The sequence below is a fragment of the Phodopus roborovskii genome, unplaced genomic scaffold, assembly GCF_943737965.1.
Source record: "Phodopus roborovskii unplaced genomic scaffold, PHOROB, whole genome shotgun sequence".
NCBI classification, from domain to species: Eukaryota; Metazoa; Chordata; class Mammalia; order Rodentia; family Cricetidae; genus Phodopus; species Phodopus roborovskii.
Genome location: NW_026126460.1, coordinates 17,857,840 through 17,871,279, shown reverse-complemented (window position 1 = coordinate 17,871,279; position 13,440 = coordinate 17,857,840). Strand labels below are relative to the sequence as shown.

The window sequence follows — 13,440 nt, the reverse complement described above, 5'->3', positions numbered from 1 at the left end:
CCAAAAACCAAACCACAATATACAATATAGTATATGCTGAACAAATTTCTCTACTCATCTTATGATAACAATAAAAATTTAAATAAAATCATCACCTAAATGAGAATGTGAGAGGAACTAAGGCATGCACTTGCTGAAAAACTAGTTTCTTCACAGGAAGCTATAGTTTACCAGGCCTTGTAGATTAATGGACTCTGTAACCCGTGACAATTATAAATCTATTAGATGGAATAAAACTGGAGTAAACGTTATGTCATTAAGCATAAAGAAAACTTCTTCTATTCCAGTAGAACAGCTATTTTAGCAGGTTAATTCAGCAGTCAAATCTAATGCTTTGAAAAAGTATTATTTCTTATATTTCATTAGTTAAAGTTCACTACCTGTCTAACTGTTCCCTGAACAGACCAGTGCATCGTTGATGACATCACTTACAATGTGAATGACACATTCCACAAGCGTCACGAAGAGGGACATATGCTGAACTGTACCTGCTTTGGTCAGGGCCGGGGCAGATGGAAGTGTGATCCTATTGGTAAGTGGCTGCCTGTGACTGGATGGTTTTCACCAAAGAGCATCGTTAGCCAGTTGTGGGTAAGGACAGCTATTTGGTGTTACCAGATTGTATTCCCTCCACACCCAACTCAATGATCTGTAGAGAACTTAGCGTTCTTCTCATCATGAGCCGGCATGCAATCTGTTTTGCCACTCAGCTTTTTTGTTGTTGCTCAGTTTGGTGACAAGTGTCTCTTATCTTTGGTTGAGTGAAGTTAGCTTTTTTGGTTCTGAGTCATAAAAAGGAACTTACTTTTATGTTTCCGCAAACGTGGGTAAAGGGCTAAGCCAATAAATACCTCCCTTCAAAATACTCCATTTTTTGGCTTTCTGTATAATAGATAGGCCTGTGCTAACTAACAGTGAATGTTCAACCTTAGAAATAGCCCTATTCCAAAAATCCAAAGTTTAAGATAATCAATCCATATTCCTTTACTAAAGGAGTCAGGTTGCTTAAGTGAGACAACAAATTGATCCCAGCAGTTTGTTTGACCTGAGATTGAAAAGCTGAGAATCCCAAGAGACTTGCTTAGAAGCTGTTCATATTTAAAATTTAGCTTATTAATACAAAAACTAGCTCCTGAAGTTTGAAGAGGTATATAAAATGAAATCATTGCAAATTTAGAATTTTTAATTGATATATAATTTTTAAAAAATAATATTCAGATTATGACTATCTACTGAAATTTTAATCTTTACATTTTAAATTTAGCAATGTTTCCCTTTTAGAAAAAAGTTAAATTTCCTTCCTTTCCAATACATTTTAGTTTTTACTACTAATTTTCCTTTAAGGTAAATTATTTGAACAAAATTTTATTTTGGGGTTGAGGAAATGACTCCACACACATGCTCATACACTCACATGCACATGTGTATACATCACACACATACACAATACCACATACACCTATACGTGTACAACTATTATTTTACCTGTATTTGTAAGGAGAATTGCAAGGGTTTTTTCATATTTTAAGACTACATTTTATCATACTACAATGAAGTATTTAGGGCTGTTTTAATCTTTTCCTTGCATATATTCTAGACCAGTGCCAAGATTCAGAGACCCGGACATTTTACCAGATTGGTGATTCCTGGGAGAAGTTTGTGCATGGTGTCAGATACCAGTGCTATTGCTATGGTCGTGGCATTGGGGAGTGGCATTGTCAACCTCTGCAGACCTACCCAGGTAAGCAGGTCTGAGATTGACGTGACCCTTGGTCATGATAACATGATAGCACCAGTCTTCACTAATAATCGGAAGCCCAAATTGGGGGGCTTTTTCTATACTATTCTTTTTATAGTACTCTCCAATATTTTTTTACTTATTTTCCTCTCTTCACCTTTCATCAGGTAGAAAGCACCAGAGGCTATGAAAACGTGCATGCTACCGTTTACAGTGTAGAACATTCCACTGGTGAAAACATTGCATTTAATTTTATCTCATTCCTATGTGTGCACATGCCTCTCTGTGTGTGTGTGTGTGTGTGTGTAAATAGAAAACATACAGTGCTCTGGAAGTAAAAAGGAGTTTTACATTCTATTTCTAAAGGAGAAGTCACATAGATAGAGGCTAGGAAGCACAACGTGAGCTATAAATTTGTTCACTGCCATCTTTAACCTTTCTTTATATTAAATTATAAGATGCAGTGTGGAGCCAAGTATCTGGAGCCAAGAGTTGAGTAACTTGGTCAACTCCACCCACACAGTTCAAGTACCCCAAAATATTTATTGCTGATTTGTTGTCATGCCCAGCTGTAGGTGTTTATTAATTTTGAGAAAAAACATATTTAAAATCATTGAATGATTATGAGACATTGAATTTGTGATAGTGACCATTTCAGCAAAGTCTCCTAGATATCCACTGATTATTATTTATTTTACTTTGTTCTTATCCTCTGAGTATGTGTGGCAAAGGCAGTGTGCCATGGCATACAGGTGAAGGTCAGAGACAACTTTGTGACGTTCTCTCTTCACCTTTCTGGGAATCAGACTCGTGTCTGCAGGCTTGTGTGTGGCAGCACCTTCCACTGAGCTGTCTTGCTGGCACTTATTTTAGACATGAAACATGGCCTGTATTCAGAAACAAAAAGATTTGGGATAAGATAACAATCTGCACGTAATAGCAATTATGGTAATAAGTTAGCTCCATAAGAGTTAAGACTGAAAGTTCAGATTAAATTAATCTGCATAAGAGAGTCACCGCCTATGGGAGCCAAAGGCAATGCTAGCCTGTGAGCAAGCTTTGCATCCTAGCTCTGACTGCTGTGAGAGACACTAGTCAGCTTCATTCTTTCCTCTCATCTGTGCAAAAGGAGACTCCTTTAAAATTCCTTCCTGTGCCTCACACTAACAGGAAGCCATCCCGAAGCACTCATGCTTTGTTCTTGTGATCTGGGAACATCCTCCTCTGTCCATCCCTTAGCCATTTTCAGGGCTAGGGTAGGTGACTGCTTTCACGCATTTGTGACTGCCATCTCTTAACATGTATTTCTAGTTGGATTTAGGTTTGAGTCATTTAACAGTTTTTAAAATTTAATGTTACTGCTTTGTTTTGCTTTTTTGCGTCTCATCCATCACAGGCTTGCTTCAAACATGTTATGTAGCCATGAGAATCTTGAACTCCTGATTCTCCAGTCACCATCTCCTAAGTGCTGGGATTATAGGTGTGCTCTACTATGTACATGGTCAATTTAATACAGCTTAAAATCTGATTACACATATGCTATAAAGTCAGAAAATGCATACTTAGGAGGGTTGGTTTAAATGATATAATCCAAGGATAGCTTAATTTGGTGTTTTCAGCTGGTTCTGGCAGGGCGATTTTTTGAAATTTGTTTCTTTTGAGACCTTTTCTTTTAAAATAAGCCCACCCACATAGTCTTCCTGGCAGCATTGAGGTAGCCCAGTTGGTTGGGAAAGAATCACCTAGTTGGAGTTATACCTGCTGACTTTGTTCCTAGTCTCTAAAAGGGGCAACTTCAAAAGCCTATTGAACATAGAAGAGATTTCAGGGTACAGAGATGAGTGCTTGACCTTAGACACCATGTGGGGTTATCTCCATGTCAGCTTTGCTCAGTGGTTCATGCCTGGGGCCAGTGAGGCTCTGAAAATGTAGGAATCATTAAAAAAAAAAAAAAAAAAAAAAAAAAAAAAAAACCCGCAGATTGCTGAAAGATTGTGTCTGAGCCTTGCCCTGTTTGCTCTTCCTACTGAGTGGGTAGAGTTGTTCAAACTAACAAAAGATAACAGGAATTTGGTTTGTCAATAAGCAACTAGAAAAGCACAGCTCTCAGCAAATTAAGTAGAGAAAAAAAAAAAAAAAAAAAAAAAAAAAAAGGTTCCAGTAAAAAAAGAAAACACCATGAATGTTTAACTACTTCAGGGTCACCATTATCGGAAATCACTCATTCTGACCTTATTTTCAACTGATTTTGAGAGTGCATAACATGTCATCCTACAAGTGAAGATTTCACAGTGGGAATTGTTCATAGATGCCAGAAAGGTTCACTGGGGTGGAATCACACAAACCAACCAGTATCAAAAGGATTACAAAAACATTTCAATCTTAATAGTATAAATGGTAGCCAGGCTCTTAACTTTCCCGTTTCTGAATCATATGTGGTAGTGTACAGTGTAGGGATGAGCCAGAATTTAATTGACCTAAAAAAATAACTGTTTTTTTTTTTTTTTTTTTTTGCATTCATTGACAAAAATGCTCTGAATCCGATTTGCTGTTTAGGGCAGCCCCTTAAAGGTGGACCATGTTATGAGTTTATGGGGCTGGAGAGCAGGATAGCTCAGTGGTTGAGAGTGCATAACTCTTCAATTCCCAGTGCTCACACTGCACAGTACAATGCTGTAACTCCCATCCGGGGATCTCACTTTTCTGTCCTCTGTCAGCACCTATATTCACATACATGTACCTCACCCACAAGGGCATTTCAGAAATTACATTTAAATTAAAAATATTAGAATTCCAGACCTGTGCTGGAAGTCTGAGAAAAGAAAGCTTCAGTAGCTCTGCCTCCCTTGGGTTAACCATGACAACCATCCTTCATTCCCTTCCTTTTTCATCTTCCTCCCATCATCCTTGTGTATGGGAGCAGATTTTCGTGGGCAGTAAATGTCATTTTCATTGTCTTAATAGACTTACTTATCAGGAAGACTTAGTCATCACATATTTTCTCACTTCAAATTCACTATTGAATAAAATGCATGTGAAATGTCTCTACCTAATGCAGATTGTCACAAATCACATATGGACAAACGTCTCTTTTTTACTGATTTCTATGGAACCTCTTTAAGCAGTGTTGGAAAATTTGTTTTTTAATATATTTGCATTTGGGAGGCTCTTCATGCTTGGAAGGCCATAGAAATGACTTTTGTTAATTTGATCAAATGACCAACCTGTGACATTAAGTAAAATTAAGATTCAATGAATATTTGTTAGTCTTCAACAAACTGAATTATTCCCAGTGTGGAAATGAGTAGGTTATTCTAAAAGTTTTGGAGGTCACACAAGTATGTAAGTTACATATTGGTTCTGCTAAAAACAACTTTATGGTCTTAGCTTCTAAATTCTTTGAAAACAATTAAATCTGAAAGTCAATATATATATTTTTTCTTCTAGAGCATCCAGAAAACAGCTAATAGTGTAGAGTACTTTAACATGTAGAACTTTGTTCTGTTTCATAGAACATCAGTGAGAAAGTCTTACTCTAAATTTTATAAGGACTTTGTACAGATGACCTTTGACCAACAGTAGAGAATAGAGAAGTTAAATTTCCATTCTGTAAACATTTTTTTCAACAAAATTTTGTTATTATCCTGAAGGGAATCTACTATATTAAAAAATATGTCTTTTATTTTTCATACAAAAGAACTGAATCTATCCTAAATTTTGTTAGTAACATTCATATCAAGATGTGAAAATACTGAATTTTCAGTGTATGCTTCCAAATGTTATTTCACTTGGTAATTTGCTTTAAAAAACAAAGCAAAACAAAAAGCTTGATCTCTTAACAACTTAACCCACAGTGATCTTAGAGTATATATAGTTCTTAAGTAAAAGGAAAACTAGATCTCTTTTTCCAAATGGAGAGAAGGCTTAGCCGGATGGGGAAATGGATCCAGGTCTTTAATTATTACCTTTGTCTGTTTGTCCAGGATTCAACCCCATTTAGAAATGTTTGCTTTCCATCATGTCATGCGGCCTTGGGAATTTTGCTTCCTTCTTAGTAGATCCCTCTGTGTTCAAAGCTTCCACGGTTCAGTTTGTCTTAAAAGAGCCTGAGTAAAATCACATATGATGTCTACATACTGAACTATATTACTCATGTCATAGAAATTTCACAATTGTTTCTCGATTCTTACTTGAAAGCAAGCTGTGAGACATTGGAGTAGTTTTTATTTTTATTTATTTGAGAAAAAAATCCAATTGTGTTTCTTATGGAAAAGGCAATAATTTATCAGGTAAAATCAGACCTGTTTCTAAAGTCACTATGTAAAAAGTTTTCTAAATGCAATCATTTTCATTATGTCCATATTTTCTGAGAAGCAAGCAGTCTTTCAGGATGGATATCCATATATAATAAACTTTAAGAATACACAAGATAAAGAAATCACACATTTTTCATTTTCAGGCACATCTGGTCCTGTCCAAGTAATTATCACAGAGACACCCAGCCAGCCCAATTCCCACCCCATCCAGTGGAATGCACCGGAGCCATCTCATATCACCAAGTACATTCTCAGGTGGAGACCTGTGAGTATTTTAGCTAAGAAGCCTTGGGTTCGAACTTCTGACTTTCCTGGGTTAGGATGTGGTTCTTGGTGGGTTTGTTTCTGTTTCTGAGTCAACGGACCTGGTCCCTTGTCAGATAGTATTTATATTTTCTTGGTATCTAGCCAATCTGTGGTCAGCTAAATCAGCATGTCGATTTCAGATTCCTTTTAATGTCCAGAAGAAATTAGGACTTGGTGTTAGAAAAGTCTTAAGAGTCATATTCTCATACAATGTGGAAAGAAAATTTGAGATTTTGGTATGCTTTGCAACTGCGTTAAAGGTTAAGATTGCATTTTCAAATTATTTTCAGAGTTTGAAAGCCAGCTGAATGGATGTCATTCTTTTGACTCAAGTCAACTGGACTTTGGTCCTCTAAAGTTATTAGACAAAAGGGAATGAAGTCATGAGAGAAAGGAGGAGCAGGGAAGGGATTATAGTTGTTTTCTGAAAGGAAATGTACCCTGGAGTTTTCTCTAGATGCTGAAACCACACTTAAGAAGGTTATTAGTCTATTAAACTTTGATGTCTCTTTTCCTCTCAGACCTATCCTCTCCAAAGTTCCTGACATAATTTGAAAAGTGCTGTTTTTTTCAAAGGAGAAAAATATACTTTCTAAACTTAAATCTGTCCAAGTGTAAATAATCCATTTCTACAAAAAACATTTGACTTCTGACATGAACTCATGCAGCTGAACTTAAACTCTTTGGGGACAATCCATGCTGTTGAGATCATTCTTTTTCTTCACTTGCACTGTGTTGTTCATAGTCCTGAGTAGTCGGCCACCAACTTAACATCTGGCAATGTCTGCCAATCCTCGATGCTTTTTTTTCCTCTTCACAATCTCCCATCTCTCTTTTCACTCTATCACCATTTTTATTTGCTTTGACTTTAATTTTGAAGTGTTTGGCAAAGCCACTATAAAAGGGACATTTACAGATAGGTATGAAATATATATTGAGTTAAAGACATCTTCACATTGGATTAAATTCTTTGAGTATTTTTTCTGGTTTGGGTTTTGCTGTGTTTTGTTTTGAGACATGTCTCATTGGGCCAAGACTTGTTTCATATTTCTTATATAGCTGAAGATCTACCTGTTGAGTGCTAGAGAACAGGTGTGGTTTATCTCCCTCACTTTATGTGGAGCCAGAGGTTGAACGCAAGCCTCTGACCCTCTGACCATACCAAGCCAGCACTCTATCAACTGAGCCACACCCATGGGTCTCTTTGAAATTTTAAGGAAGAATTCTTGTTTGGGTTTTTTTTTTTTTTTTTTTTTTTTTTTTTTGGTTTTGTTTTTATGTAGGCAATCTGAGAGTTTACATTCTGCTATTTTCTTCAGATGGCCAAGAAAGCTTACACTGTATAAAAGTTTTTTTTTGCTAATTTTTAAACTAACATATGGGTTAATTTCACTTTCTTTCAGTATATTTGAGCTAAAACTTAAATTTAAAGAGTACTTGGATCACTTTCATTTATCTTCAAAATATAAACTGGCACTAGAACATTTGAAGTATGTACAAACTTGATTGGATAGCATTTTTTTTTTAATCTCTGGGCATTAAACATGTATTTGATATTTAAACCGCTTTAGAATATTTACACTTAAAAGGCCTTCTTGTTTGAAGTCTGGGTGTTTTTTCTCCACACAATCTATTGCAGTGAGTTTTGTGGTCCATGACATATTAATGAAGCTGGACAGGATATAAGAATGTAAACCGGAGGGAAAAGATTAAATAAACTGAATTATATTCTTCTGCAGTCTTTCCCAAAGTTGGCTAACCACTCTTGATGGGTTGTTCATTTCCAAGGATGAGTCACACAACCAGACAAGTTGAATCTTGTTTGTGATGGCCCCAGGATCTGAGTCAAGGCAATATTATGCTTTCCAGTGACTGTAAAACAAAAACTTGAACTGTATCCCACCAAGTTGAAAGATAGAGTGTGTGGCCTTCCCTCACTTCAGAGAGAAATGGGTCTTGGCTTACTGGAAAAGTTGAGAGAGGCTGAATTGAGGATGCTGGTATTAAATTATCCAATAATTGGCCATCAGGAAGGTATTCAGCACCTCCCTCCGCTGTGTGACTCTGTGAACAACATCATTTAACCGTTTCTCCACCTATACAGTGGGAGTAGTGGTGCTGGTCACTTCTGGCAGGGAGATGAAGATTAGTGGGAGAAACAAGCAAAACACCTTGGGCAACATGATACGAAGCTACTTGGCCTAGTGATTAATTAACGTCCACAAACTCAGTAGAGGCCCTTCAGAATAGTGTTTCCTGCCATTTTCTTCCAAAATGGAGCTTTACGCTATAACCTTACTGACCACCACCTTGGAATGTTTATCCTCATCCACACTTGTGCCGTGTGTTCTTCTTAAATTGTCAGAAAACCTCTGTGGGCCGCTGGAAGGAAGCCACCATTCCAGGCCACCTCAATTCCTATACCATCAAAGGCCTGACCCCAGGTGTGATCTATGAGGGTCAGCTCATCAGCATCCAGCAGTACGGGCACAGAGAAGTAACACGTTTTGACTTCACCACCAGTGCCAGCACACCTGTGACCAGTAAGTATCCAGTACCACCGGGGCTGTGCCATACGTGGGGCTGTGTCCATCGCTCACACATGGGCTCCGTACAGAAACGTCTCTCTTTCTCAGCTTCTTCCTTTTGTGAACGGCACTTGCATTTTCCCTTTCACATCCTCCGAGCTCAGAGAGGGTAAGCATTCTAGATAACCAAACCGGCTTGCGTTCCCTTTCCCTAGGCAACACAGTGACAGGAGAGACTGCGCCCTTTTCTCCCGTTGTGGCCACTTCTGAGTCTGTAACTGAAATCACAGCCAGCAGCTTTGTGGTCTCGTGGGTTTCAGCTTCCGACACTGTGTCAGGATTCCGGGTGGAGTATGAGCTGAGCGAGGAGGGAGACGAGCCACAGTACCTTGGTGAGTAGAATGTGTGGCTGGCTCAGCGCAGGTTAATAGATAATAAAAAGACACTGGGCATACTTGTGTGAATGGGATCCAGATCATAAAAATAAAAATGATCTTCCTTCCAACCCCCATCCCATCATCCTTCCACCCATGGCTACTACCCTCATTTTTAACAACTGTATTTTAAAAAAAAAAAAATTATACATCTTTAGGGGAAGAAATAGAAAATGAAGGAACACACACACTGGGAACTGCAGGGTATTCACTACAATTCCTTCTAGTCTTTCCCCCCATGAATATAGATTCTTAGAAGCCATGGAAGGTTGGTTTGCTCTGGCCGCTAACCTCTCCCTTTACTTCAAAGATCTTCCAAGCACAGCCACTTCCGTGAACATCCCTGACCTGCTCCCAGGCAGGAAGTACATTGTCAATGTCTATCAGATATCTGAAGAGGGAAAGCAAAGCTTGATCCTGTCTACATCCCAGACGACAGGTATGTGTGCATTAAACCATGTTCAAAGACTCTTTTTGCCGTGGGGTGTAGTGGGTAATACAATATGTATGTGTAATCCCAGGTTTGGGAGGCTGAGGCTGTTCTGGGCTAGTGTACAGTATGAGACACTAAAAACAAGTTTTGAAGTTTTTTTTTTTTTCACACTATAAAGCAAGGGCTGGTAGCAATACTGACTGACTTCTTTCTCTTAGCACCTGATGCCCCTCCAGACCCTACTGTGGACCAGGTTGATGACACTTCCATTGTCGTTCGGTGGAGCAGACCCCAGGCACCCATTACAGGTCATCTTTGGCTTCTGTGCTTATGTGGAAGGAGAAAATTCTACTATACTGGCATCACCTTTAAATCTCCCATTTACGTGTGTGTGTGTGTGTGTGTGTGTGTGTGTGTGTAGTCACTTCAAATTATGAATTATTTTCCCTCAAAACCATTTATCATCCCTAACCTGGACACATGTACATATGACCTGTGAAGCCAGCCCTGTGGCTCACTGAAGCAATTTCCAGGGCTTGTAGAAGTAGACTGTTCCTGAAAACCTGATGTTCACTGCTGAAGAGGGAGCTAACTTGCTGCTTTGCCTTCATCAGTGAAGGTCCCAAAAGGTGGAGCCAGTGCTTAGCCTAGGTCATTAGTTGCCTCCCTGTCCACAGCTCCAGTAAGAGATATCGGCACACAATCTTACCTCGAGGCTTCACTAATTGGCATTTATTAAGCATCTCCGTCTTCAAGGATATTTATTGTTAAAGGATTTGTATCACTGTTCTTATCTCTGCTCGTTACTCATTGTCATAGGAAATGATAACCCCGAAACACCCTGAAAGAATCGTTCAGAGGGCCACTGGAAAGGAGGGATATGTTATTTGTCTAGCCTCGGCTTCAAGAGACCATGTATCTAGACACTTTTTTCCTAAACCTGCAGGGTACAGAATTGTCTATTCACCGTCAGTAGAAGGCAGTAGCACAGAACTCAACCTTCCTGAAACCGCCAACTCTGTCACCCTCAGTGACCTACAGCCCGGTGTGCAGTACAATATCACCATCTATGCCGTGGAGGAAAACCAAGAGAGCACACCTGTGTTCATCCAACAAGAGACTACTGGCACCCCACGATCTGGTAACTTCAAAACATCACTTCTGCTGTCTGACCTTTTAGGACTTGACCAGACAGCAGCTCTAACATTCCAGGGGAAGATAAAGCCTACATGGATTATATTCATTCCCTTAGCTTCCAGGGAGGACTGAGGTGCAAGTCACATGAGTGACAGGTCCTTGAGAGTGAGCTATTTTTTTCTCTGTCAGCAGTTTCAACATTCCCATCACCTTAATCAGCAGCTCTCAAGCTTCCTAAAGTTGCGACTCTTTAATACAATTACTCATGTTGTGGGGACCCCCAACATAAAATTATTTTTGTTATTTCACAACTAATTTTGCTACTGTTATAAATCGTTAATATTTGCATTTTCTGATGGTCTTAGGTGACCCTGTGAAAGGGTTGTTCTACCCCAAAGGGGTCTGCACCTTCAGGTTGAGTACCACTGACCTAAATACTGAAATGTCAACCCTAGTAAGGAATTTACCAAAGACAACTATTAGGTTTTCTAGCTAAAAACTGGCAACATCTCATCTTATTTTTACCTAAGACACCTAAGAACTACCATAAAATGAGCCAATTAAACAAATGCACCTGTTTTTCTTTAGGTGACTTAAAGTGAAGGCCTTTTTATTTTTGTGTATTTATTTCAACTTCTTGCTTTTATGCTGTAAAATAATGACTACCTATAAACACTAGATAACGATACCAGCATTAGAATAACCATGAATATCTACACACAAAATAAGTATTATTATTAGTATTTGTATTATTATTAAGAGGACAAACCCAGTATTGACCAGGAATGAGCGGGCCTAAGAAATACCCCCTTTGGTCATGGTGTTGACTTTCAGTAACAACCTACAGTGGGAATTTGGAATGACACATTTCTCTTGTCTACTAGATAAAGTTCCGCCACCCAGGGACCTCCAGTTTGTGGAAGTGACAGATGTGAAAGTCACCATCATGTGGACACCTCCTGATAGTCCAGTGACTGGCTACCGAGTTGATGTCCTCCCTGTCAACCTGCCTGGGGAACACGGGCAAAGACTGCCTATCAGCAGGAACACCTTTGCCGAAATCACTGGGCTGACCCCTGGGGTGACATACCAATTCAGTGTCTTCGCTGTGAACCAGGGCCGGGAAAGCAAGCCTCTGACTGCACAGCAGACCACCAGTATGTCCTGTTTCTACCTGTCTGTCTGTTTGCCCTGCTTCCGAGCGCTACACCCTCAGTTCTACTGGGTACTCGGTTACAATGCGCTGCTTACTCCCAGGTTCACAGCTTAGCAGTATGAAATATCCAGCTGGAAGGAATGTTGACGGTGGAATGACAGACACTAGGGTCCCGAGGATGTTAACTCCAACATGCACACCACCTACCACATGCACACCACCTCCGGAGTGCACACAGCTGGAATGTACGAAGGAGAGCATTTAAGAGAGTTAGAAAAAGTTTTCACTGCTAATAGAGACATGGAGATGCAATTTCAGCGCCTCTCCATCTTCCTTCTTCCCTTCCTCCCTCTCTCTTTCCTTCCCTTTCCTCTCTTTCCTCCCTTCCTCCTTCTCTCCCTCCCTCCCTGTCTCTTTTTTTTCCTTGGTGCTGGGAATCAAAAATGTTCCACCACTATAGTATAGCCCTTAAGTGCATTGTGTTAATAATTTAAAAAATAAATCCTAAGCATTCCCTGATAGTGGGCACCAAGTTATCTGTTCAGTTCTTCCACAGCGAAACCTTATTAGGTCTTAAGTCTTGGTTGAAATATCATAAGGAAAATGTCACTTCTCTTGGCTATGGGAAGAAACTTAAGGTCCTTTTTAGCCCTGTGTCTAAGAAGTGGCAAAAGTGCCTCTAAAATGCCTTTTGGAGTCCATAGTTCATGCTCTTGTATTACACTTGGCTGTCTCTGGAAAGTTCTTAAAAGATGTTTTAACTTCCCATGGGAAACCCAGTTATCATCCTCAAAAAGAAAAGTGGTAATTTATGTGATTCCTTCTGGTGGTAAAAGTTCCCCCACCATCTCACTGTGAGACTGGGGTCCTGAATATCTATTTTAGTTGTTACAGTCAGGTCACTGAGAGAGGCCGTTTATTTCCCCAACAGAGGATTAGCGTATTGTCTGCAATACCAAGCTTTCCTTGTTCCGAGTCTCACCCTCCTTATCTTAAACTTTCTGGCGCAAAGCAAATTGTGGGTTTTGCAAAGTGTTTGTTTTGCTTTTTTTTTTTTTTTTTTTAAACTGTCACTATAGTGTAGCTATAAATTTCCAAGGGTGGTGGGTAAATCTTGCTGGGAAAATTAGCCTTTCTGAAGATGGCAGACAGGCCAGTGAAAAAGGTCAGCAAATTCTCATAACTGAGTTTTGGCAAATTCCTGCATCAGCCCCGAGTTCCCAAGAGCTTCAGTTTCCAGGGATGTGGCTCTGACTTCAGTGTCAACCTTGGGGCGTGAAAGCATGGAATATTTAATAAAGGGTTTCAGCGTGATAATTATGGATCTAAACATTTCTTGACACATTTCATCTTGTTTATTTTGTTTTTTGTTTGTTTGTTTTGTTTTGTTTT

At 39.3% G+C, this 13,440-nt stretch overlaps 1 protein-coding gene across 12 annotated transcripts in view; it reads left to right on the top strand.

Annotated features, from left to right (window-relative positions):
• Positions 1-13,440, top strand: part of Fn1 (fibronectin 1) — a 65,304-nt gene that overhangs the window by 13,459 nt on the left and 38,405 nt on the right. For all 12 annotated transcript variants that reach the window (XM_051190423.1, XM_051190431.1, XM_051190426.1 and 9 more), the window contains exons 11-19: positions 404-532; positions 1,598-1,741; positions 6,198-6,319; positions 8,726-8,903; positions 9,104-9,280; positions 9,633-9,761; positions 9,974-10,063; positions 10,702-10,896; positions 11,777-12,049. In XM_051190423.1, the coding sequence (XP_051046380.1) occupies positions 404-532; positions 1,598-1,741; positions 6,198-6,319; positions 8,726-8,903; positions 9,104-9,280; positions 9,633-9,761; positions 9,974-10,063; positions 10,702-10,896; positions 11,777-12,049 (1,437 nt within the window). The remainder of the gene's footprint in view (positions 1-403; positions 533-1,597; positions 1,742-6,197; positions 6,320-8,725; positions 8,904-9,103; positions 9,281-9,632; positions 9,762-9,973; positions 10,064-10,701; positions 10,897-11,776; positions 12,050-13,440) is intronic.